Source organism: Triturus cristatus, chromosome 4_1, assembly GCF_964204655.1.
Source record: "Triturus cristatus chromosome 4_1, aTriCri1.1, whole genome shotgun sequence".
Classification (NCBI taxonomy): Eukaryota; Metazoa; Chordata; class Amphibia; order Caudata; family Salamandridae; genus Triturus; species Triturus cristatus.
The window spans coordinates 748,961,745-748,987,382 of NC_140585.1; the positions used below are offsets into that span (position 1 = coordinate 748,961,745).

Here is a 25,638-nt window from a genome sequence, read left to right on the forward strand (position 1 = left end):
CCCAACACCAGATGGCAATCTATGCTCAGTGTGTGGATCTGCAGCTCTAAATGCCAAGAACTGATGCATACTGGTAAGCCTCATTTTCCTTATATATAAATAATGTATTTCTAGGGAGAGACCCCTATACCCCTGAATTTACCTTAAATGCATGGTAAGTGCATACCTTGTAAAAGCATATGCGTTCTAAAACCATGCATGGTAAAACGTGTAGTAAAGGTACAATGTGGTAAAAACCTCGTTGTAAAGGCTGTTTCCCCTTTCCATCAGCCTTTTCATGTCTGCCTTTCTGACATGGAAAGGCTGTCGGAAAGAGTCTTTGGGGGGTATGGTGCCCCCCTAAACATCCTTGCCGCACAGTGAAAGGATGTTTAAAAATATTCATTGCCCAATGGCAGCTTGTGCTGAGGGCCTTTTCCGCCCGCCGCACAAGCTGCCATTGGGAAATGGAGGTTTGCATCCAAATCCGGCAGTCGGCTATGGTCCGTCCATCATCGTAATGAGGCCCATGGTGATATCAGAGAACCTGTAAGCACTCAAATATTGGAAGAAGAAAGGAAAAAAGAAGAGAAAGGGAAAGGAAGGTAAAAGGGTGTGAAAAAAGCAGCTGATCAAGCAAAGAAGCCCAGATCTGAGGAGAAGAACCTGAAGACGCATCATGGTACGAGTCAACACCAGAACAAGAATTATTAGAGAGAGATTAAATATAAATTAAGATACAGTAGCCATATATTGAAGAAGCTAAATAAGAAACCGAGAACAGGCACAGTAACAGAATTCCTAGGATTGTTGAACAGTAATGTTCATCGTATGAGGAGAAAGAGACTGAAATTTTTTTTTCAGCTTTGCATGATCGTCAGAAGATCTTGTGGTGCCCTCATGTGTAATTTTGTATAAGCAAGGATGAAAGATGTCATGGCGGATATTTAATTGTCGTATTTGAGGTCCAAGGGCCAGAAACGTTTCTTCTGGCATGTGTTGCATTAGAGAGCTCGTGAAAGATAAAGATGCTATGACCAGATGAGGCTACTTTTTTCTGTTGCAGCTTTCAAACCACGTAAGAGGTTTGTGAATTCCAGGAACAGCAGAATGATTCCTCTTGGTTTGGGAGCATAAGGATGAGGATGGCCAAGAAGATGTACTTGTTGAATGTTAATAGGAGGAGTAATCGGAATACAAATAAGATCTGGACAAAACTTCTTAAAGAATTGAAGAAGGTCAGGACCTTCGATGGCCTGTGGTAATCCATATATACGAAGATTATTCAGTTTATTTCTATTGCCAATGTCTTCAGTATGTAGTTTAAGGATTTCCTTCTCAACAGTAGGGATTTTAGTGGCCACATCTTTCAGATTACTAACATTTTGCTCCATTTCGATCATCTTATTTTCCATAATAATCCAGCGATCCTCGATAATCCTCAATATGCTGAAGCTTTTAATTGGTGGCACACATAAAAGGTTTTTGATCTCTCACTTCATCTAAAATAGTATCTTAAACAGGATTCTGAGAAGACAGGATAGGTGACGGAGGGTCATTTTTCACTCTTTTAGATTTTGTGATGGAAGAAGTAGCTTTTGCAAATGTATGAGGGTCAGGCGTCAATTTGGTATAATGTAGAGATTTCTGAGATGATTTTTTAGTCTGATCACAACTTTGGCGGTGCAGGGCCAGGTCCGCTGCGCCGCCACACCATCAAAGCCGTGGCCAGACCGCCTGCCAGATTAGGAGTCTCCTCCGGTCTGGCTGGCTGGTTTTTGTCGTTCCCACGGCAGTGCCTCAGAAAATGGGCACCGCAGTGGTAAGTCCATGCCGTGCAGGAACTGGGGCGCATGCACAAAGGTGGGGGGGGCGCATGTTGTGTCCCTATGCAGAGGCGGCACAGTGGCCCCTGCAGGTCTCCTTTTGTGCCCTCTCCGTCACGGTGTTCATGAACCTCCATGACACACCGGTGGAAAGGAAATCAGTAATATGCTTGGCGGGACTGAGGTGGTCAGGTAAGCATATTGCGGCCTCCTGACTGCCGCAACACCTCCAGGGAATGGCAGTTCCCTGGGGGCTGTGGTGGTCCGGCCAACGGAATCGTAATAGGGCAGTCAGGAGACTACCACTGCCTCACCTCCACCGCCAGACTTGTAATCGGACCCTTAGTCCTTTCCATACAAAGGAATATCAATTCAAACAAAGTGAGACGAGACAGCAGTAAAAAGAATGTCTGGTTGAGTAGAGATTTAAAATTAAATAGGAATAAAATAACCTGTGAGCTTCAAATGCAAATAGGAAATTTGAGCACTTCAGCAAATGTCCCGGAAATTTCATAACAGCGCTGGAAAAAGTCACTAGTAAAAGTGTACTACCAAGAGTATGTTTTCCATAGAACACCAGGCTTGGGGAAGGTTGAGGAAAGCCACCACATCTTTTCTTCAATAATAACCTGAAACTTGTAATTGGACCTTTACAGTTATAGAAGATCCATTTCTAAGGTATTGCCATGGCCACTAGGTGTAACTTGCAGCAGGAGGTCTTAGGTGCCCCAGAGAAATGAATTACGGGTGGCATGTTGAAACAAAAACAATATGACGGCCGCTCATGAGCAGAGAGAAGTCAACACCGCAGCTCCAGGTTAATTAAGGCAATATTAGGCAAATTGGAGAGCAGCAAAAAAAAGGTCATAGACCTTCCAAAGCTCCATGCAGGTACACATTTGTGACACAGGCTAAAGGGAAGAAGGCCAATGCTGAGTGTCACCGAACTTGCCGTGAAGACATAGTTTGGTGCGCATACTCAATGCTTCTATGGAAACCTCATCGCCGCTGCACTGAGTATAAAGAAGACTCCATGCGTGGTACTTGTGAAATTCGCTTTAATGCAGGAGGAATCGTTATGTATGCCCCAAGTAGAGGTGCGCTAGCTGGTAATGGCTGTTTTGATGAAGGAAGCAGTGTTGCGTTGGAGCTCAAAAGTCTGTTACCATCTTGCTTGCTCTGGTAGCCACCCCCCCTCCCCCCTTCATAATACATCTCTAATCAGATAGTCTGCTCCAGCAACTGGCTCATGTATTTAGGCCCACATGGTGTTTTTTGAAGTGAGGAGGGGGACACATTACTCTCGACTCCTGTTTTACTATACAAGACGTTGATCAAACCCTTATTCCAATCACATGGAGTCCTACTGCTGCAATATCTCCTCAACCTCCTTCAAGATGGAATTTAGATGGTCACTTCTCCTCGCATGTCAGCTAATTTCTTTGTTACAATCTTCAGAGAATACAAATGTAAGATTCTTTGGCTTGTAAGCGTTAGCCTCAGATAACATAACAGCCAAACACATTTTATTATTTTGCAAAATTTGTTTGGCTCTTATTAGAAAAATAAGCAGGCCTCTGTTTTTTACATCTTAAGCTTTCATCACACACTCCAGTGCATGAACGTTAGTATGTTCCTTCGAGAAACCTCCAATCATCCTCTCTACATCTGGTGGAGGTTCTCTGATTCTGGCTAGCAAGCTGGGGGGGGGGGGCAAAAGTTTTGAAACTACCACATCTAGATTATGGAATTGACTTCCCACCCATTTGAAAAAACTCCTCTTACTTGCTTTCTTTTAGGAAGGCCCATAATACCAGGTAGCCCATCTTTCACAAGTGCTATGATTGAGTGACGTTAGCTTTTAGTTTTCATCTTGGGTTTTCCAGCGCCTAGACGCCTCCGGGTATTAGTTTGTGCTTTATAAATAAACAAACAAACATTGGTCACGTTTTCATAGGGCAAGGCCGGTGGTGTAGGCTACCTTATAATATACGTCAATTCATGACACATATGCCAGACGCATGATCAAAAACTGGGAGGGTAAATATCACACTTATGTTTCCTGACAAGTGCCATTGGAGTTCAGAAGAAATGTTCCAAAAAATAATTGACTTAGTAAAAAACTTTTTGTAGGTACCCAATCCAATAATAGGTTATTTTTGGATACACCTTTAATTTTGCCAAAAGAACATACTGTTCCAGCAATAGTGACACCAGTTATACCGCCATGTGCCATTGAGGCTTAGCACTGGGCTTGCGTGTCTGCATGGCTTAAAACCCTGGATGGTCCTGATTAGTTAGCAAGGGCCTGCTCAGCCCAATAACCAAACCATTCCCTAAAAAGCATTCTATTGAGTGCTGGTCTGACAGATTGTTCCACACCTAAACCCACCATGACTAGCACTGCAAAACCTGCTTCAGTATTTCTTATGGATACATCTTCCCACAGATTTGTTACCTTAAGTATATTTTTCCAGGCTTCATACCAGTCCGGATATTTTTTCCCTGGCAAACAGTCTCCAGTGCACTTAGATCAGGAGTCTTCAACCTTTTCAGTTATAAGAGCTAGTTATGTTCAATTAACATTATCCCGAGTAACTAATATTACTACCACATCACACACAAACACATTAGTGATTACTGTAGGTCAAGGTTACCAGCAGTAATGTAAAAACGTTTTTGCCAATTTTGAATGCCTCTGAATGAGTAATACTCAATGCTCATGGCACCAAGATAACAATATTAGTAATTTGTAATACTCTCCCCAATGCCACAAAATTCATCACTCAAATACCAGCTTCAAAAATGTTTTGGAAATTATGAGTTCTGACTTTACACACATTTGTCATCTCAAGTACATTCATTCCCATTTTGGTGTGCATAAATTAATGTAACCAAGCAAATGCTTATAATTTAGTGGGCTGAGTGGCAGCTACTCGTTGGAGATGGTACCATACAGCTTTAGCTGTCCAGCACAGCTAAAGCTAACCCGCCCGCTGGACATGATGACATCCGAGTATATATGGCACCATCCAGTGCACTGGTGTCAAATCCTGTGTTTTTGCGCCTCATCTCTGTGGATCGGGAACGGTCTCAGTGCTTCACAACAAATATCTCCTTCAAAAATCTCCGAGTCTAAGCCCTTTCACAAATGATGCTGGAAAATGTCCTTGTCAGACCCACATGCCATCTGCCAGTGATGTTTAAGCTAAGAACATGAGGCTGCAGCCTGCAGCTCCAGTGCTTCAATACACCTGAAAGCCACCAGAGAGTGGGAGATCAAACTTAATGTGACCATGTCCCTCAGGGATATGCCATGGTGACCCCCCTCACTTTTAAGAAAGCCTCCTCACAAAAGACGAAGTGCCATAGGAAGGAGGGATAATTTTCTTATGGAAACAGTTCACTGCCATGACCCTCCTGAACCTCGATACCAGACTCTGCCTCATCGTCAAATAAGATCCAGACATTGAAAAAGACAAGACCAGAGTTCCTGGCTCTGTTGGCCAATACTACACAGGTTGAGGCTTCATGATGGTGTTACGAGACTTGTTCAAGACAGCTCTTCCAACTCTGGGCCACTGACCAAGAGTCAGCATAATCCTGCGTGTTTGTTGACTCTAACGGCTCAAAACCAGCATCTCCTAACGGTGCCCTTCCACAGCCTCTGGCCCTAAGAAAAAGTCAAAGCTAGCCAAGGTGCCATCTGCTACTCAATGGGGCTCTCTTTAGTGCTGACACAGATGCTGCCTCCTGAGCTCATAATGCTTCTGTGCTTTCAGCCTTTGAAGCCAGCAAAGATTATCCGTGTGGCAAAAGAGAACGCAAAAGCATGTTTTGATGAACCATTGGCGGGACACTTTCCTACTGCTCTGTGATTCGCCTGGATTGAAGAATTGTTGAGATTGGACTATGATGGGCTCATAGTAACTTGCAAGGATTATGGCTGCTCATAGACTGAGGACTTGGGAGGGGGGGGGAGGGGGAGCTGGTTGGATAAGAGCTTCCTTTCCCACTATAAAAGCAATGCGGGCTTGTATCTGGATATACAAAGTGTGAGTGATCAAGACACATCAGTAGAAGAGGACATCACATACCCCTCTGCCCATTTTTCAGAGGAAGTCTCTTCATTCACCACTTTGATATGAAAATCTGTAAATGCAAAGTGTAACATTTTGCAGAGATCTTGCAGCCCTCTTCTTTTCAGTGGTGGAGCCCTTTCTCTTTTTGTTCCTGTCATTGTGGGAAAAAAACTGCAGTTCATAGGCACAAAGCCAGAGATCGTAGACCTGCTACGGTTGACCAATAATTTTGGTTCCCTAAACCTTCTCTGGAAAATCTGGCTACCAAAGCTTTTCCCTCGAATTGGAACCCAAAATACCTTCCCATGACATTTCCATATAGGGAGATGAATGGGCTTGATTCGTGGATTGTAAAGTCTTTACCTCTGGCAGTATCACCCTCCACACAACAAGCGTTGACTTTCACCTCAGCTGATGTTTCCACACCCTGTGACAATGAGCAAAACTTACCTTATCAATCTACCAGATCACATGCAAAAACCATTTTCCTATTTGGTAAACAACAATTTGAGTTCCTACAAATAGATCCTGAAGTTCTGTCTGGAATCTGTGGATACCATAGGTCACTCCACAAGCACAGTTGTTGAACTCCTCTGCTACACTTAGATGTTTTCCGCTGACTTTTCAGGGGATGTTCAGGTAGCCCTCATGGACCTGGCCTTTGATGGTGAATAGCTTTTAGGAAAGAAGGCCAGTTTCTCCCTGGAACCCTCTAAGAATAGTAGGGCTGCACTTCCTTTGCTGAGCTTTGCACTGAGCTTTGCCTCCCAGTGCAAAGCAGTCCCAACGGAGACAACATTTTCAGCAGTTCCAGGTGCTTCATGAACGTAACAGTCTTCTTGCAACAGGGATAGCTCTAGAGATTGCCAATAGTGTAGTGTGAATCACTTTGTCACTGCAGCAGTAAAATACCGCAACTGTTCACATCGCCTTGTGTGCTCTTTTGACCCAGTGCATTATTATTACTATTGAAATAATTGTAACTAGCTTACAATCAGAGTAATGACAGTACCTCATAATCAGGAATAATGTCTAGATATACATCTGCCTACAACATTAAAAGAGGGGCATTTCTCAGTTTGTTTTAACTTTCAGTTCTACTGCTTGTGAAAATGCCTTGCCTTAGACAATACTCACATCCTTTGGAGGCCTTTAATACCAAAGACATACAATGGTTACCGTTCACCCAAACACCTCATCCATTATTGCAGCTACACATAGTTTATTTTGTTAATAATTTTAAATAGATTCTAACTACTAATCACAGCTGTGCTCACCCCAACCTTCCATCTGGTTTAATCTTGGTCTTCAATCTGTGCTGTCACAAATACTGAATTTAAAAAAAAATTAATCAACTTTTAGAACTGCATAACCATTTCCAATCTTCTACAAAGTTTCAGCTCAGGGACCACTACCGTCCACATTGTAGGAGATGCCCTCCTGACCACAGATGAAAATTACCCCTACCCCCTGATATTACTGGATCTCTTAGTTGCCTTCGACACAGTCAATCATCCCAACCTGATACATACCCTGGAATCTCAAATGAGATTCACTGCCAGTGTCCTTGACTGATTCTTCTCCTCCTCCATTTTAATGACACCCGTTTGTTTACATTGCCAGCTCAATATCCCTAAAGATCCCTCTCTTATTTGCAGAGTTCCTCATGGTTCCATACTGTCCCTTGTCATTTTGATCCTTTTCATAGATCTCCCCCTTGAGGTATTTTCACAGGTACACACATCACAATTTGACAATATGCAGATGATATGCAACTCTACTTGAAAGTATACTCTGTTGCAGATATTTTGTGCCTCAAACAGTGCCATCACCTCATTCAGACCTAGATGTCCATTGGCTTGTTGAAGCCCACCAATACTGAATTTCTATTGTTTGCCAAGAACAAGTGAGAGTTAGTACAAACCTGAGTCAATTAAGTGTTCTTTAAAAGCCTCGAATCCCAACTTTCAACTGATGCTAAATCACTTGGATTCACTATAGACATAAACCTTGCCCTCAAGTAACAAATTTCCAATAAACAAAGACTGCCTCGTACCAGCTCTCTCTTTTAAAGAAAGTGAAACCAGTTCTTCTAAAAAGTGTTTCAGAACTGCTGCGCATTTCAAAACTTGCTGGTTTAAAAGCTAGAAGAATATTCTTTGTAATTCACTTGACAATTTCTCATTGAGGATTTTCCAAATGGTGCAATAAATTTCAAATCTGGCAATGTAAACTATACTCTATACACCAGTTCACATTTTTACAACATAAAATGTTAGCACATGATGGCAAATTGATTTTAGAAACTAAAATAATTATAACGCAGCATAAAGTGTAACATCTAAATAGCAATTTTTTTTAGAGTGTTTTCTTTGGTCCATTTTGTAGTTTGATCCCTTCCATACATGAATTAAAAAGTATATAAACTAGTTACATCAAATACAAATTAGATAATAAAGTGAACAAGCAGTTGTAATGTTTGCATTTGAAAAAGTAAGCTATCTGGAGGAAAGAGAGGCATTCCAGATTGTAGACAGCACATGGCTCATGGGATTGGCCAACTCTTTCCACAATTTAGGGGGGCATGGGTCTTCTGACGAGCCAGACTTGCATCCCTGGATCACTGCCACTGCATACTCCTGCGAGATGGGGGCAAAGGCGGAGAAGAGAGACAAGGGTGCGTGCCTAACTGCCACGTTGGATTTGGATGTAGTGGCAGTGGCTGCAAAAGAGTTATAGACGTTGCTGATTTTATCATTGAAAAAGATTGAAATTCTCTCGCACAGTGCCGTCGATATCATTTTGGCAGAGGCGTCCTAATCCACCCTCCAAAAACGTTCCAAGCGCTTGCACTTACTTTTTATAGCCCTAAGTGACTCAGAGAACCATGGGGCTGAGGGGGTTTTCCTCATAGATCTAGTAACTCTCGCTGGTGCCGACGACTCTTCTGCGGCAGCAATCCAGTCATGAAGGGCCAGAGTGTCTACAATAGGGTCAAGGGATAGGGGCGGTTGGCTAGCTAATATTATCGGGCTCAAGTATGCGGCTATCAGCTTCTTCCAGTTCCTCTTTAAAAAGTATCTGGCACTTTCAGATACGTCTGGCTTAGCCAGATTAAAAGAGAAAGGAATGAGAAAATGGTCTGACCAAACCACCTGGTATGGCTCTTCAGTTTTCATGGACGAGATATTGGACAATATCAGGTCAATAGTATGGCCAGCTTTGTGGATAGGGAATTTCACAAGTTGGGGCAGATTCGCACCTTCCATCAAGGAGACCATCTGCATTGCTGGGACACAAGTGTGGTCATTTACGTGCAAATTAAAATCCCCTAATACTGTAAAATTAGAGGATAGAAGGGATTTCTGTTCAATGAAGTTGCATAATTCCAGGTGCATATAAGGTGGACAGTCAGGTGGCCTATATATCAGCAGGCATGAGAAGGAGGGGACGCGCAGCGCCTGGAGTGTGGTGAACCTTGAAGCCGGATTTGTGCCAAACTACTCGGACCAGAAGACCTTGGGGGCAGTGTCACCGGCAGCAGCCCCTCCCTCCCTCCCTCCGGCGGCGGATTGAAAAGGAACTTGCGCCTCCCGCTTCGCGGGACGCGCAGCGCCTGGAGTGTGGTGAACCTTGAAGCCGGATTTGTGCCAAACTACTCGGACCAGAAGACCTTGGGGGCAGTGTCACCGGCAGCAGCCCCTCCCTCCCTCCGGCGGCGGATTGAAAAGGAACTTGCGCCTCCCGCTTCGCAGGACGCGCAGCGCCTGGAGTGTGGTGAACCTTGAAGCCGGATTTGTGCCAAACTACTCGGACCAGAAGACCTTGGGGGCAGTGTCACCGGCAGCAGCCCCTCCCTCCCTCCGGCGGCGGATTGAAAAGGAACTCGCGCCTCCCGCTTTGCGGGACGCGCAGCGCCTGGAGTGTGGTGAACCTTGAAGCCGGATTTGTGCCAAACTACTCGGACCAGAAGACCTTGGGAGCAGTGTCACCGGCAGCAGCCCCTCCCTACCTCCGGCGGCGGATTGAAAAGGAACTCACGCCTCCCGCTTTGCAGGACGCGCAGCGGGACACGCCGGGCTAAGCCCGGGCAAAGGGCGGGCCGTCTACGGCCGTCCAAGGCCGATCGAGGCTGGGCTGGGCCATCCCTCTTGTTACTTGTCGTTTTGTCGTTACTGGCTGCGTTAGTGAAAGGTGATTGATATTTACCCTGTTTCATTTATGTATACGAGGGCAGGATATATCTTAGTAACTTTTGACACATCTTTTTTCATTGCATACTGGCAGTTGTCAACAATCACTTTCTGCCTGTGTACATTTTGCTTCCGTCGTCTCTCATATTACAAAGCACTATGGCCACACGTCCCACTAAACCTAGGCAGTCCCTGGTGGGGGGCTCGGTTAGGGGGACACTCGACCATTTTATTACTAGGGCCGCCACCGTCTTAGAAAAAGAGATCGCCATTTACTGCTTTTAACTCATCTTCAAAGTTTGTGCAGGTCTCTTACCTTTTGCGGTTTCAGAGGTGGGTTGCCAGGGCGGGTTGGTGCACTTGCGGGCTTCTAAGCAGCAACGGGCGCCATCTTAGATCGGGCTGCCTTCCTTCCTAGCCCTGCCCCTCCTCCACCGCTCCGCCCCTACTTAATCGTGCAGCATGTGTCAGCGCAGCGGACGAGCGCAGCGGGCGCGACGTAGGCGCACCGGAGTTGCGCCAGAGTTAAGCCCGTCTGCGCCCGTCCGCGGCCGACCGGGGCTAGGGGCACGAAAGGCTGCCCGCTTACTTACGTACTCACCTGCATTACTACTCTCATATTGGGTCCCTGGAACGGTTGACCCTTCGATCAGTACCCACCTGAGACAGCTTGATTTATGTTCTTCCCCACCTTACCGTCCTCCTAGTATCAGCCCACCTTTATTTCCTTTATCCAATACACCATCCTGCACCATCTTGCCCCCCCCCAGCCCCCCCAGCACCAATTTGTAACACTTCAGCAATACTCTTAAACACCAGGTCTGCGGTTAGTCATCAATACGAGCTATTTGACTACATTGATACCCATAATCCAAACCTCATATTCTTAACGGAGACCTGGTTTAAGGCAGACTCCCTACCCAATGTATTAGCCGCATTGCCTCCATCATACTCTGCCATTCGAGCAGATCGGCCTGAGGGCAAGCGGGGTGGCGGAGTAGCCTTAATAGCCCGGACAGACTTCTGCTTCCAGATTCTCCCCTCCTTACCCATTCCTGAGGTAGATTACCTTGTAGCTCGTTCAACTCTCCATCAGGTACCATTCACCTTTGTCTTAATTTATCGTCCTCCCCAGCTAACCCCATCCTTTCTCCCTAGCATTCAGGCTCTCTTAGCCACCTTGGTGGTTAACAATTCATCGGTACTAGTGCTAGGGGACCTAAACTTTTGGCCCAATGAACCTGCTGAGAGCCCTCAATCCAAAGATTTTACAGACTTCATGATTTCCTTGAACTTCTCTCTGCTCACTCATGGCCCCACACATACCCACGGTCATATGTTGGATCAAATCTGGGCGCTAAATATTCCATCCACACCCCCCATAATTTCCCCGTGCTCCTGGTCCGACCATTCTATTATTTCCTTTTCCCTTGCACTGACCACACTGGTCAAACCTCCTCTTCCTAAAAACATTTGGGTCAGGAAATGGGGTAAAACGGACATGCCCTCCTTCTGTTCAACTTTGGCCAAAACCGCTCCCGACCTTACAGATCTCACTGCTACGTCGCAACTGGCCGCCATTGATAATTGGCTGACTTTGGCAGGCGACGAATTCGCCCCCATGAGGCGACTCACTGTCAAGCGGGCCCATGCAGCCAATCGATGGTTCACCTTAGAGCTAAAAGAACAGAAACTAGCAGCTAGAAGAGCCGAGCGAGCCTGGAGGAAAGACTACAGCCCAGAGCTAAAGACTATATATCTGTCTGTTTTAAAAACTTATAAAGCGGGCATTCTAGCGGCTAAAACTGCATTCTATACCAGCAGGATTATGGCAGCTGAGTCTCGCTCAAAGGAAATCTTTACCGCGGTCCATGAATTAGCATTATCCAGTCGAACCACGACTACCATAACCCCCTCTCAGTCCTTCTGTAACTCGCTCAATGAGTTTTTTATTGATAAAATACTCAAAATCAAACTTAACATTCCACCACCCTCCCTTGCATTTGTCAATTCTTCCCCTCCCCCCACTGTCCCCAAACTTAACCTTATTCCACCTTTAACTGAGGACACCTTCTTCTCATTACTTCACCGAGTCAAATCCGGTTCTCCCTTAGATTTTGCCCCCGCCCATATCCTCAGGGAAATCTATTTATCTTCCCCCACTCCCCCTTTGACCCTCCTCAATGACTCGCTAAAGAAGGGAAACGTTCCTGATATACATAAATCAGCGGTTGTCATACCTATTATTAAAAAACCTGACGCTGATTCTTCCTCCCCCTCCAACTACCGTCCCATTTCCCTACTGCCTTACCTAGCAAAAATTTTGGAAATTCACGTCACAACCACCTTAAGCACTCATGTTGAAATCAATCACTGTCTTTCCCCCCGTCAAGCCGGCTTTCGCCCATTGCACTCCACCGAGAAAGTGGTGATCTCGGTAATGGACGTGCTACGTGAAGGCATTGACACCAACCTTCCGCAAGCCTTGATTTTATTAGATCTGTCCGCCGCCTTTGACACGGTGGATCATTCCATTCTTCTCAGCCGTGTCAGGGCGGCGGGCATAGAAGGTTCTGCCTTCTCGTGGATTGAGTCCTTCCTCACAGGGAGGGCCCAAGCCGTCCATTTGGCCAATTTCACCGCTGACTTTCGCAAAGTGGAGTGCGGAGTCCCTCAAGGCTCATCACTTTCCCCACTTTTATTTAATTTGTACATCTATCCCCTCATTTTTTCGTTACAGCAGATGGAGGTCACGGTGTTTAACTACGCTGATGATCTCCAGCTAATCTTTAATCTCTCCAACTCCCCCTCATCTGCTTCCAATGTTCAGACCGTAATGACATTCATTCAGGACTGGATGAACTGCAACCACCTCAAACTCAATCCGGACAAGACTGAGTTAGTCCTGACCGGAGGTGGTTGCAGTCCATGGACCTCTGCCCACTGGCCCTTGTCACTTGGTGCTCCCCCTCTTCCTGTCTCTAAGGTCAAAACTCTTGGGATTTTTCTTAACACACAACTCTCTATTCACTCACATGTGGGTTCAGTGGTCTCTGCTTGTTTCTTTTCTTTAAGACTAATTAGGAAAGTATCCCGCTTTTTTTCCCTTCCTGCTTTAAAAATCATTGTGCTGGCCATGGTACTGTCGAGAGTTGACTATGGTAACATCATTTACAATGGAGCTCCAGCATATGCGTTCCATCGTTTGCAGCTCATTCAGAATCAAGCGGCTCGTTTGATCTATGGCTTACCCAAATACCATCGTGCCACTCCCCTGCTTAAAGCTTTGCATTGGCTCCCGGTGAGGGAGCGTGCCCTTTTTAAACTGGGTTGCCTTACCTTTCAGGCTAGATCAGGTACAGCCCCCGAGTTCATTTGCGCCGCCATAAAACCGTACCTCCCAGGTCGTGAACTCCGCTCTGCCCATAGGGCTTTCCTCATCATTCCTCGTTTCAAGAAAAAGAAATCTGGCGGAGCGAAATTTGCTGTTCTCGCCCCACTTTTCTGGAATTCTCTCCCTCCTGCTCTCCGATCTTCTCCGTCATACACACAGTTTCGGAAAGACCTTAAAACCCTGTTATTTGAGCAAGCTTATACTGTCTAGCCCTTCTGCCGACCGCTACTGCATCACTTAAAGCGCCATGAAACCGCATGGTATACGTGCGCTTAACAAATGCTTTTAAATTCAAATTCAAATTACAGAACGCCGTTTATCATTGGACCTTATCCACCAGAAGCGTTCGTCCTTGGGCCATATCCAACAGGTTCCCTCACCCCCGATTACGAACATAGGCCCCGATCCCATGGACGTTATTGACAGTTCATTGCAGCCACTTGACATAATGGACATATCGGCCACTTCAAAGGTTATTAATACACGCTCCCCTAATCCCCAATCGCCAAGGGATAATTTTTCTGAGGACCTAACCCCAATTCAATCCGCTAAGATAGTTAAGAGTAATGCTGCAAAAAATAGACCCTCTCCTCCTAAGCCCGTAGCAAAAAAAACTGTTGCACCAAAAAAAAAGAGGAAAGACCATCACCCTGAGTCTTCTAATTCTACGTTACAACTAACACCTAATTCTATTTGTGCAAGCTCTTCAAAAGTTCAGACCCAGCTTCCTATATCACCTTTTTCTAATTTACTCGCTGCCATAGAGCACCTGATAAAATCCTTACTATCCCCTCTAGTAGAGAGAGTTAAAAACATAGCACAACAGTTAACATCCCTCGAAACATCGCATGCCTCACTCACTGCATTAAATAGTGAACTGAATACTTACTTATCTAAAAATCTCACTTTGGCTACCATGCTTCCTCCATCCATTCAAACAGCTAATCAGCCTAATCCATTGAATCGCACGGAGAACATACCTGTTCCTACGCCTATAGTAGAGAAAAAATCTAGCGCTAAAAGGGCCCTAAGAGGAGATCAATTCTCCTATCCTGCAGAGCTCCTGGGTAACAACGCTAAGCAGCAGCCCCTCCCGAACTATAGACCGGAAAAGACTTCCCATATCTACTTGCCCCCCGAAGCAGCTCCCTATGTAGTGACACTTACTGGTGTCCCAGAGCTTGCACCGGGTAAAATGGAGAGATACCAGGAACTTAAAAATAAAGAAGTACACTGGTTAAGCCAAAATAGACCACTTCCCTCCGAAATCAATGGTGAAATACTGCATGTGAGAAGACTGAAATGGATGGGTCCTAGACCCAAGGACATTCAGGGTGACATTATTATAGTTAACTTCAGGGATCGCAGGGTCTTACCCCACATAGTGGACTGGTACACCCCGAGTAGGGGCGCGGGTATATGAAATGAAATGAAATTAAATTAAATGAAACGTAAATTTATAAAGCGCGAATTGCTGCCCTGAGGCGTCCAAGCGCTACCTGAAAAGTATAGTCGTTTGTCAGAGGCATTCAGCAGGGGGTTAATTATGAAAATTAAAAAGGAAGGTCTTTAGATGCTTGCGAAAGGAGGGCAGGTTAGGGTTAGATCTAAGTTGAAGGGGGAGGAGGTTCCACAGCTTGGCGGCGTTGTAGGAGAACATCCTGCCACCAGCTCTCGCTCTCCTGATTCTGGGAACGGTTGCTAAGAAAGCCTGGCCGGAGCGAAGGTGTTTTCTAGGGTGGTGCTGTGTAATTAGTTCACGGCTGATTGCCGGTCCTTTGTGCCAGAAGGCTTGATGGGAAATACACATAGCCTTAAAGGTGATTCTTTGCCGGACCGGCAGCCAGTGCAGGCTACAATGTACGATCTAAGTTACTTCTACCCCCGCTCCCTCTTGTCAAATCCCCAAAAACCTTATTCACTATCAAGGACAAACACTGAGGCCCACCACTTCACTCTCCCCACTTTTAACAGATTTGCCACATTCTCTGGCTTGGATGATCAAGATTGACTTCCTCACTCTGTAATCACGGTGGATAATTCCCCAAATGTGAACATCCCGCTAATTATCCCAGATTCTGACAATCCTAATTCCAAGCACATTAGTACACTGCATGTTCTGCCCGAGGCTTTTAATTTTCCTCCAACCCATGTAGAACCAAACTCTTCTACAATAGAAACTATGGGAGACACACACGTAGAACAACTTAGTCGGTTATTAGAACCTATAACCACAGAAGTCGTCACTGGAATAGAGTCTGGTGATGCTTGTAATGCGAGTTTAGTCTCCTGGAATATAGCAGGTTTGGCTGATAAAATATGTGACTCTGCCTGGTTGGCATTTGTTAAGAAATACGCAGTTATATGCCTCCAAGAGACATGGATGGAAGATAATAATGCCTTCATTGAGGGCTACCAAAGCTTTCTTAGGCCAGCAGCCCCCTCAATTAGTAGAAGAGCAAAGGGGGGCCTGGCTATTTTTATTAATCTGGCACTTTCCTGCCAAATAAGTAACCGGTATCATGTTAATCGGAATATCCAAGTGCTCGAATTGAAGAGAGGCAAACATGCTCTGACTTTAATTAATTTTTACAATGCTATAAACAGCCAAGGGGAATGTAATATACTGCTTCTGAAAGAGATGCTGAGAGAGGGAGCAGGCACACTGTCACGTAACTTACTGATCGCAGGTGATTTTAATTTGTACACCCATGTGGTAACCCAGGAGTTACCTCCATGGGATCCTTGGGGTGTAATAGTGTGAATGGTTTTCATTTTGACCACTCCAGGCGTGGAACTTATCTCAACGACCTGTTGAATGAAAATAACCTATCTGTAGCTATGTCCATGGTGCCTGAGTCCAAGGTCTTTGATGCCCCAACATTTAAAGGCTCAGGTCAGGGGTCTTTTATAGATCATATACTATTATCTGCTGACCTTGCCAATCAGGCCTCCAGATTCACCATTCAAACGATCATTTACAGTGACCATAATCCCTTAACCATCAGATTTGGGTGGGGGAGTATTTGAACAGCGAATGAACTGTGAAGGCCGGGGAATTTTAAAATGTATAAATGGTAAACGTCGATTGAAATGGTATTTGGTAAATCATGAAAACCTGTATACTGAAATCAATAAGTCATGTGGTGAGGAACTTGCGGCTTGTGTGTCACCATCTACGTCCCCAGAGCAAACTTTAGCCATTTTTGAGGTTGTGGTGTAATCAGTAGGATCTATGTTAACCCCTTCAGTGCCCATGACGAGATAGTCTCGTCATGGAGCGCGGTTGCGCTGTGCCCATGACGAGACTATCTCGTCATGAACCCCGCCCGCTAATGAAACGCCCGGCACAGGGCGTGGAAAGGGCGGGGCACTGAAGAGGTTAATAGTTCCAGTGAAGGGACAAGTTAGAAACAATCCTAAATGGTTTGACCACACGTGCTCTAAGGCAAGCAGAGACCTGAGAAAGGCGCTAAAAACCAAACCCAGAGATTCAGATCAAATTAAAAACCTGCGACTGATTTACAAGAAATCACTTGCTAAACGGAAAAAAGAAATTAAGGCCTGTACCTGGGAGTCTCTGCTTGATCCATCAGTCCTGGGCAATAGCGGCAAATTCTGGGAAATCATTAATAAACCCCTGTTTGACAATCCCAGTGACATTGCACTTGGTACTAATATCCCAGAGGAGGACTGGGTCACTCACTTTAGTGCAATCTTTAAAAGCAATGAGCAACAGGCAGAAAATGACTTTTTAACTCCTACGGAGAATCTTTTGTGCTTTTCAGTTAATGAAGTAGAAAAGAGCATTCAAGGGCTAACTAGTAACAAGGCTCCAGGCCCGGATGGCTTGCCTCCGGACCTTTTTAAATCTTATATCTCATTATGGGCCCCCGTCCTTACTGCTGTAGTAAATGCAGCTGCGGCCTTTGGATGTCCAAAGTCGTGGGGGCTATCGACTATAGTGCCCGTGTTTAAAAAGGGCGATCGTAGTAGCCCGTTATGCTACAGGCCAATATCTTTAATTAATTCTGTAGCCAAAGTGGTAGGGGGTGTAATCCTGAACAGGTTAACTGCATGGGCAAATGAGAACAATGTTATATCCCCAATACAATACGGCTTCAGACCTGGCCACTCGACAGTAACTCAGTGTCTGAACCTATATCTGATTATAGGTAAATACACCTTGGCCCGACAGCAATCGGCCTTCAGACACTTTTAAACTCCTTCTTTGATTTCATGGAGTCTTGAGGCCTAAGTATTAACAACTCTAAGTCCTATGTTATGAAGACAGGCCTAGGGTCACGAAAATCTAATCTTTTTAACATAAATGGGGGAAAAATTCCAACCACCAAAACCTTTTCATATCTCGGGGTCCTTCTTGATCATCAATTATCTTGGGGCCCCGCTGCTCTTAAGAAGAAGGGTGAGGTAATCCGCGTTAACGCAGCCATACTTGGCTTCGCGAGAAAAATGGGCAATAGCCCGGTGGCTGCCTTGCTTAAATTATACCAGGCCAAGAGCGTCGCCGTTGCTTGCTACGGAAGCGAGCTCTGGGGCTACAGCCAGACGCGGGACCTGGAGGTTGTATACTGAGGCTGCCAAGGGGAACCGGAAACTTCTCGGTACACGAGGAGCTAGGTGTGCCCTACCTTAGTGATAGAATAGCAGCAAATCCCCTATTGTGTTGGATGAACTGTTGGCTAAATAACGACATACCTCTCACCCATGATATACTAAAAGAAGCTTTAACATGGGATGGTAGGTTCAAGGTCCCGTGGCTGAAGTATATTAACGATCGTCTTATTGAAATAGGACGGCCTGATCTGTTTTTAACCCCAAATTTTATTACTATATCAGATGTCACTTTTGTGAAAAATACATTTATGACAACTAGGTATTTTGCCCGGGAGGAGGTTGAGCTCCAGAAAGACAGTGTTAAGAAACATGTTCTACTTAAAACCTGTCTACAAATGGAACCATATCCATCATGGCCTATGACTGGCTACGAACGTTACCTATTAACAAGGTTCCGTTTTGATCTGTTTCATCTCTTACTGGCGGTACCGAGTGGGGCCCATCGAGGTCAAGTGTTGCCAGCTTGCGGCTGCGACGGGAAGTCTCCGCAAGATCTGGCACACTTTTTATTTATTTGTCCTTATTACATAGTACCTCGGAGGCTATATCTAATACCATGCCTGAAAGAACTGAAATTTCCACAGATCAAACCAGCACTTTACTACCTTCAACTCCTGAAATGTGACTGCACCTTATTTGTATGCAGTTTTCTGAAATTAGCAATTACTTTCAGGAAAAGTATGGAGGGATAATTATGCTGCTATTGCCGTCAGGTATTTTTAACCTTTTTACCCTTGTTATAATTATTTATATTCTTAACATGTTTATTCTGCCTGTTACTCTTGTTTTATATTGTTTATGTAAATTTTTGTCTTACAAATGAAATGGATGGTTTGATTTTAACTGTATGTTTATGAATTGCGCTTTTATGATTGTAAGGTTTACAATCGAATAAAGTCATTTGTACTTGAGAAGGAGGTAGAGGGGCCAGTATGGATGCAGAAATGAAGGCCCTCAACCATGCCCATATTCCTCAATGCTGAGGAGGCCATGTCCCAGGAGTCTTCAAAGACAATCGCTACTCCGCCTCCCCTTTTGTCTCCCGCCCTATTAACGCAGCATAGTTTAAACCCGGAAGGCAAAGCAAGCGCTACTGTAGCAAGGGTGTCATCCTTCAGCCATGTTTCAGTTAGAAACAAAACCTCCACCTCATTTCCAAGCTAAGACTATAAAAGTAAAGTTATATATTAATGACAATGTCTGTCCTGTTGCTCAGTGACATAGACAAGGTGTTTTTCATTTCCAGGAAGCTGTTGAAAAAGAACTTGAATCATTACTTAAGTATGACATTTTTGAGTGTTTAACTGGTCTGACGCCATGGGTTTCTCTCATAGTAGTAGTGTCCAAAAAGTACATTGAAGGAGGGATACGCATATGCGTTGATATGAATCAAGCAAACAAGGCAATTGAACAAGGACATCCAGGTCAAATGGTGCAAAGGTCTTCTCTTGCCTTGATTTAAATAGAGATTATCATCAGTTGGTACTCGAAGAAGCTTGGGTGGCTATGGTTACAAGAGTATGATTATACCATTGTGCATCGTCCATGGAAGGGTCAAAACCCTCCTGACTACTTATCTACATCAGCTGCCATATCATTAGTCCAGATCAACACTGCTACGAGCCATGATAGTGACATGTTGAAGTTGAAAGAAATAATTACAGATCAGTCATAGAACAGACACGGTTGACCTCTTACCAGTGATGGTGAATAGCTAAAGTACCAAAACTTTAAAGATGAGCTATCTACAACTCAGGAAGGAGTACTGCCAGGGTCTTGAATCTTAATTTGAGAGTAGGAAACTGAACATAATTGAAGTGGCTCACAAAGGACATAGTGGTATTGTTGTCACCAGGAAAACTATCCAAGATAGAGTTTGGTTTCCATATTTAGATGAGAGGGTTGAAAAAGAACTCAGGTCTGTCATAAGTGGAAATGCTACAGTCTTCAGGCTTTCAGGGCAAAAAATTGAAGACATTTCTGAATGGATTCTGTCGGGTTGAAATACATCCCTGCTTCTGCCACTGCTTGAGGTTGAAAAGATAGTTCGGTGTCAAATTTGACCCCCAAATTCTTGGCAACTTTAGCCATAGCTGTATCTGTTGGAGAAGGGACTTATACATTCTCCATTGAGGCTATTTATTGTTTAAAGTACTTTAGAGATTGAAAACACTAGCTTAAAACCTTTGTTATAGAGATTTTATCCATCTTTAACATATGATAACCCTTACTTACATTTCCTGTGATGGGGAACATGAGGCTGGCTCATCCCTTGCTGAAGGGCTTTGGGAAAGCAAGATGGCCGAGCCAGGTGGCTTAAAGCTGCCTATGAAACTTTACTAGTGTTAAAAAATGTTCATTGAAGTGAGTGGTTTCTATATTTAAAAATTATCACTGCATTTTAAGTTAACTGTGAAATTGGATTTCGTTGTTGTGATACTCAACATAAAATGTTGTGAACTTTTTTTTAAGAATACAAAGGAGTGGTATAGCACCATAATTTGTATGCTCACCAATATCAAATGGTTGATATTTGATTAATTGCCAGTCCCTTTCGTTTTATCTCCGTTTAGGAAGAAACTGCTCTTAATAAATTGCTGTTCTACTCTGCGGATGGAACACGGACACGGAGGCAGCTAAAGGATACATTTGCCAATTCTCTCCGCTATGTAAATAAACTTCTCAATAACAAGTTTGGCTTTGCCTCAAGAAAAGTTCCTGCTCATATGCCTCACATGATTGACCGCATTGTTATGCAAGAACTTCAGGATATGTAAGTACAAATTTGCTTCTTCTTAAGTGACCTCTGAATTGATGGAATAAACCCTTGCTTTTATAGCTCTATCTGTAAATCGTCAGTTTTGTGTGACTTGTGATAAATATCCTTGTGTTTTTGAGTGTATCTGTCTTCATAGTAGAACCACATAAATATTGTCTGGGTACACATTCACCATAAAAAAGAAAAGCATTTGCAATGCAATAGGTCTCACATTTGTGAGTGTATAAGCTATTGGCATTGTAAATGACAATGTCTTTTATTTATCTGTTTTGATAACATAAATAAAAAGCATTGTCATTTACAATGCCAATAGCTCAAACTCTAGTAAATGCAAGACCTATTGCATTTCAAAGAAGCAGCCCTCATTGTCCCGGGCTGCTTGGAAAGTGAAAGCAAGTTGCAGGAAAACATGTCATGCCTGCAGTAGGTGACACTCATTAAAGAAAATAATGCTTTCAGACTAAATAGGACATACCGTATAACAACAGAAGTAAAAGGGCCAGTCCTCATGGGAGGTTAAAAATCAATACAAGGCGGTACTAAGGAGGGACCAACAAGCCTATTAACGAATCAGAAGCCAGCATTTGCAAAGGACGATGCAAGCCAATGACAAATATGGGCGGAAAGTGGATGGGACTTCAAGTCCATACTCGAATATATTATGCATTGCAGAACAATGCATGCTCTACCCAGGCTCGACCTAAAAAGCATGATTTGAGTGAGGAATGTTTACATTCTAGTGAGGAATGGGGGTGTCACATATAACTTATGGGCATTGGCGACATCTTACATCTGCTTTACGTTCTGTGACTCTCAGTAAAGAGGCTCAACGGATGCAAAGTTTCCTGTCAGTGTTTGTCATGTTTACAGTTTTGCCTAGAGTTACTGATCCACTGCTTACTCTATTCTAGTCTACATCATTGTGAGGGTCTTCCACCATCGCTTCACCAGAGGCTGGAGTGCCCCTCCTTGTGCTGAATGTTTATTTAGAAAAGCATGTGACTGAATAGAATCCGCAAAATTGTGCTCCTTACCCTAGAGTGTAAATCACAGTCATGAGCACACCATATTGAATGCCTCGTTCCTGTAGTTTCTTTTTTGTTGTCGCAAATTTTTAAACACTATTTTACACCTGAGATATTCAGATTTGTATGCCTGAAGCTGAGTATTCGCAAGTGAAAATATGCGGGAGTGCAGTGAGACTGCACTGTGAATACCTGCGTATCTCTTTCAATGCTGTTGAGACCTTTTGACTTTTCTCACTTGTTTGCAATTAGCCGGACATGAATTTTGTATCTAGTGTGCATTCATGGTCTTGGCAGCAGCAGCTCATTTGCTTTTTTCAGGAAGTGCATGGCTGTCGTTTTGGAGATAGCCGATTGAGAGAGACCCCTTCCGACAGCTTAATCCCTACTAGAGCTACCGACCGATTTAGCCAGGTCTGTCTGTGGCTAAGGGGATACAGCATGCTGGGGGCGTGGCTTGAGAGCCGATGATGGTGGACGCGTGAGCCTGGAGCTCCGTGCTAGCCTCGCCAATCATCCGTGTAAACACCGAGAATCCAGCCCGAGCCCTGGGGCCCGTGAGAGGGGGCTGGTCCATGTGAGTGCTGGGGACTGATTCCCCCTTGATCACCCCTCACCCCTGCGTGATCGCTGTTCGGCGGCCTTGGCCGACGAGGTGGGACGGCCGCGACAGCCCCATGATGGCAGCAAGAGCTGGAGCGTAGCTCCGTGTTGAGACTGCCGGAAGCATCGCGGGGCGGCGGCTGTGCCCCGGTGGGCGGCAGTGGTACCGCGGGTGAGTGCGGCAGATCTACGAGACTGACAGAGACAGCGCTGCTTCCGGTGAGGGGGAGTGCTGCGTGTGTGGTGTCGGCCCCGGACCCGCTGGGCCTGCCCCACTGTGTGAACTGTGGAGTCCCTGCGAGGCTGTGCAGAGGTTTGTGCGACGCCTGGCTGAAGGGCAGTGTTAACACCAGGCAGACGGCGGTGTATGCAGCGGCCACGGACTGCACCGGAGGTTGTGGCCCCAACCCTGGAGTTTTCCCGCCACGCTGCCTGGTGATCCGGTGAGCCTGCTGTGAGCTGGGCAGTGAGGCTCCCGCGACGGCCGAGTAAGTGGGGTGGACACGCTTGAGGGCGGCTTGGAAAGGGAACCCGAGGCCTGCTGGTTCCCACCCTGCGCCAGGGAGAGTTGGTGTGACGCTCCCAGGAGAGGCTCCGGTGTTCTCCAGTGGCTGCACGCAGCTGAGTTGGTGCTGGTACCGGACAGAGTTGCGACAGCGTTGGGGTGACACTTGTGGTGTGTCTGCCGAGTCTGGAGTGGCCGGGACGGCCTGGTCCACGAAAGGCACCAGAGGGTCCAAAGGAGACACCCGCCAGCGGAGGCCTGTCGGGGCTGACCGGACCCTGGAGTGGTGGGTACCGGTGATGCTGGTGAAGGCGTCGTGTCCGCCCAGGGAGAGACGGACCCAGTCGAGGGTTACTGAACCTGGGTTCCCCGTCATGGGTTAGCCGAGGGAAAAGCAGGCCGGACTTGGAGTCCATTCCACCGGAGACAGCTGCGTAGGATTTAGGGGACGATCCCGTGGCGGTCCCAGTCCAACAACAACTCGCCAAAATACTGGATGCAATTGTGGACAGTAAGGCGACACTGCATCAGGACATCAGCACTGTGGCGGTGGGCCTGGGTCTGCTGCGCGCCGAACATGCCAAACTTGCAGACAGAGTGAAACAATCGGAGGCGGACCTGGCGGTGCTGGCCCCTGACCACCACAAGTTATCGGCACAAGTTGGCGAGCTGGCCGAGTAAGGTCTCCAATCTGGGAAAGAGAGCTGAAGATGCTGAAGGTCGTAATAGAAGAAACATTGTGCGGGTAGTAGGCCTTCCGGAAGGAGTGGAGGGGCAGGATATGGTCACCTACCTAGAGTCATGGCTGAGAGACGTTGTGGCGCCCCAGGGTCTCTCTCCATTTTACACCTTGGAGAGAGCCCACCGGGTACCTGCCCGCCTGCTGTCGCCGGGCCGTCCCCCACGTGCGATGGTGGCTAGGCTACTTCATTTCCGGGATCGGTATTTGTTATTGAGGAAAGCCCGCTCCGATGGTCCCTTTACAGTAGAGAACAGTAAAGTCTCCCTTTTCCCGACTATACCCTGGAGGTGCAACGTCGTCGCTCTTCATTTTGGGCGGTAAAAAAGACACTGCGCGAGGAAGGCATCCAGTACTCGCTGATGTTCCCTGCCCGGCTCAAGATCATTCTGGACGGGAAAATGTTTTTCTGTGAGGACCTGCAACATGCCTGGGACTGGATCGAATCGTATAGGTCGGCAGGTGCCCCTAAGCCGCGTACTGCGGGACAGTTGTCTGGTTCGCAACGTTCGGAGAAGAGACAGAGACGCCGGAAGAATCGAAGGGAGTCCAACCATTCGAGTCCGTCCCAGACGGCAACAGAGAGGGCTGAAGCGCTGGCAGTCGTGGCACACCTGCTGCAGGACAGGGGCTCTTCCTCGGAGAAAGACTCAGAGGCCAAATGCGGAGAAGAAGAAGCTGACCCTGATGCGTCACAGGTCACGAATGATATGTCGAAGGTGACCCCGCAGACGGGGGACGAATTTGTGGGCTAAAAAGTGACCCTGGGGGGGATCTCTGTCTCGCTTTTACTATCCTTCTCCCCCTCCTATGACCTCCTCGGGGTCTCTGGGCTGCATTGTTTCTGCTGTTGTTCTCTTTTCTTGTGGGGGTTGAGGGGGGTGTTCCTGGAGGGATGCACCGGGGGAGGGCTGGAGCTGCCCTTCGAGGCAGCAATGGCGTGAGAATTTACCTTTTTGTACACCCGTTAATTTTTTTTTGTGTGCACTCTGCGCCCTCTCTGTAGGTTCTAGGGCCGTTTGCCTTGGACCTTTCCGATTTGATATAGGGTACCACCAGGCACGTAGTTATTGTCATGGTGTATCAGTTTGGGCAGCTGACCGGTGTCGGGCCGCCCTTGGAATGGGAAGTTCGTTTGTTGGGGTTGTTGAGGCATGCCGGGGGGACCGGGGCAGCTCCGAATTCGGTGGTGGGAGGGGAGGGTTGTGGGAGACATGCTCTGACTTCCCATGGCGGGGTCTGATGGTCGCCTTGGGGAATATAAGTTCATGACTTGGAACATCAGGGGATGGGTTCGCTCTCTAAGAGATACAATATATTGAATTACATTAAGCGACGATGGGTATATGTGGTTTTGATGCAGGAAACCCACCTTACGGAGTAGGAGGTTGCACGCCTGAGGCGTAGATGGAGGGGTTAGCTCTTTGCAACCGAATACTCTGCTTTCTCCCGGGGAGCCTTGGTGTGGGTCAGACCGGGGTACCCTTCCAGCTCACCCGGAAGGTGATTGACACTAAGGGGAGGTATGTGGTTATTAATGGCGTTTTGAAGGGCAAGGAGGATAGGTAGTGTATATGCCCCGAACCGTGTTCTGGGGAGCCTTCCCCATGAGAATCTCCTCTTGGGATGTGACTTCAATTGTGTATATGACGTGCAGTGGGATAGGTCCACACTTCCGCTACGGGGCACCATGGCGGCCACCCTGGCTAGAGGGTCCCGGGGCTGGGCCTATGGATGGGATATTCATGATGTCTGGCATGTCCACCATGCCGACAGTAGAGAGTATTCTTATTATTCTCATCTCTACGACCTACACACCCGCATTGATCTGTTTTTTTGTTCGCCCACACTGTCCCCCCTGTTGTCCGGAACTGA

At 46.1% G+C, this 25,638-nt stretch overlaps 1 protein-coding gene across 1 annotated transcript in view; it reads left to right on the top strand.

Moving 5' to 3' along the window:
- Window positions 1-25,638, top strand: part of GNPTAB (N-acetylglucosamine-1-phosphate transferase subunits alpha and beta) — a 644,942-nt gene that overhangs the window by 433,349 nt on the left and 185,955 nt on the right. Inside the window, exon 14 of the mRNA XM_085653265.1 lies at window positions 20,686-20,885. Coding sequence (XP_085509391.1) covers window positions 20,686-20,885 — 200 coding nt within the window. The remainder of the gene's footprint in view (window positions 1-20,685; window positions 20,886-25,638) is intronic.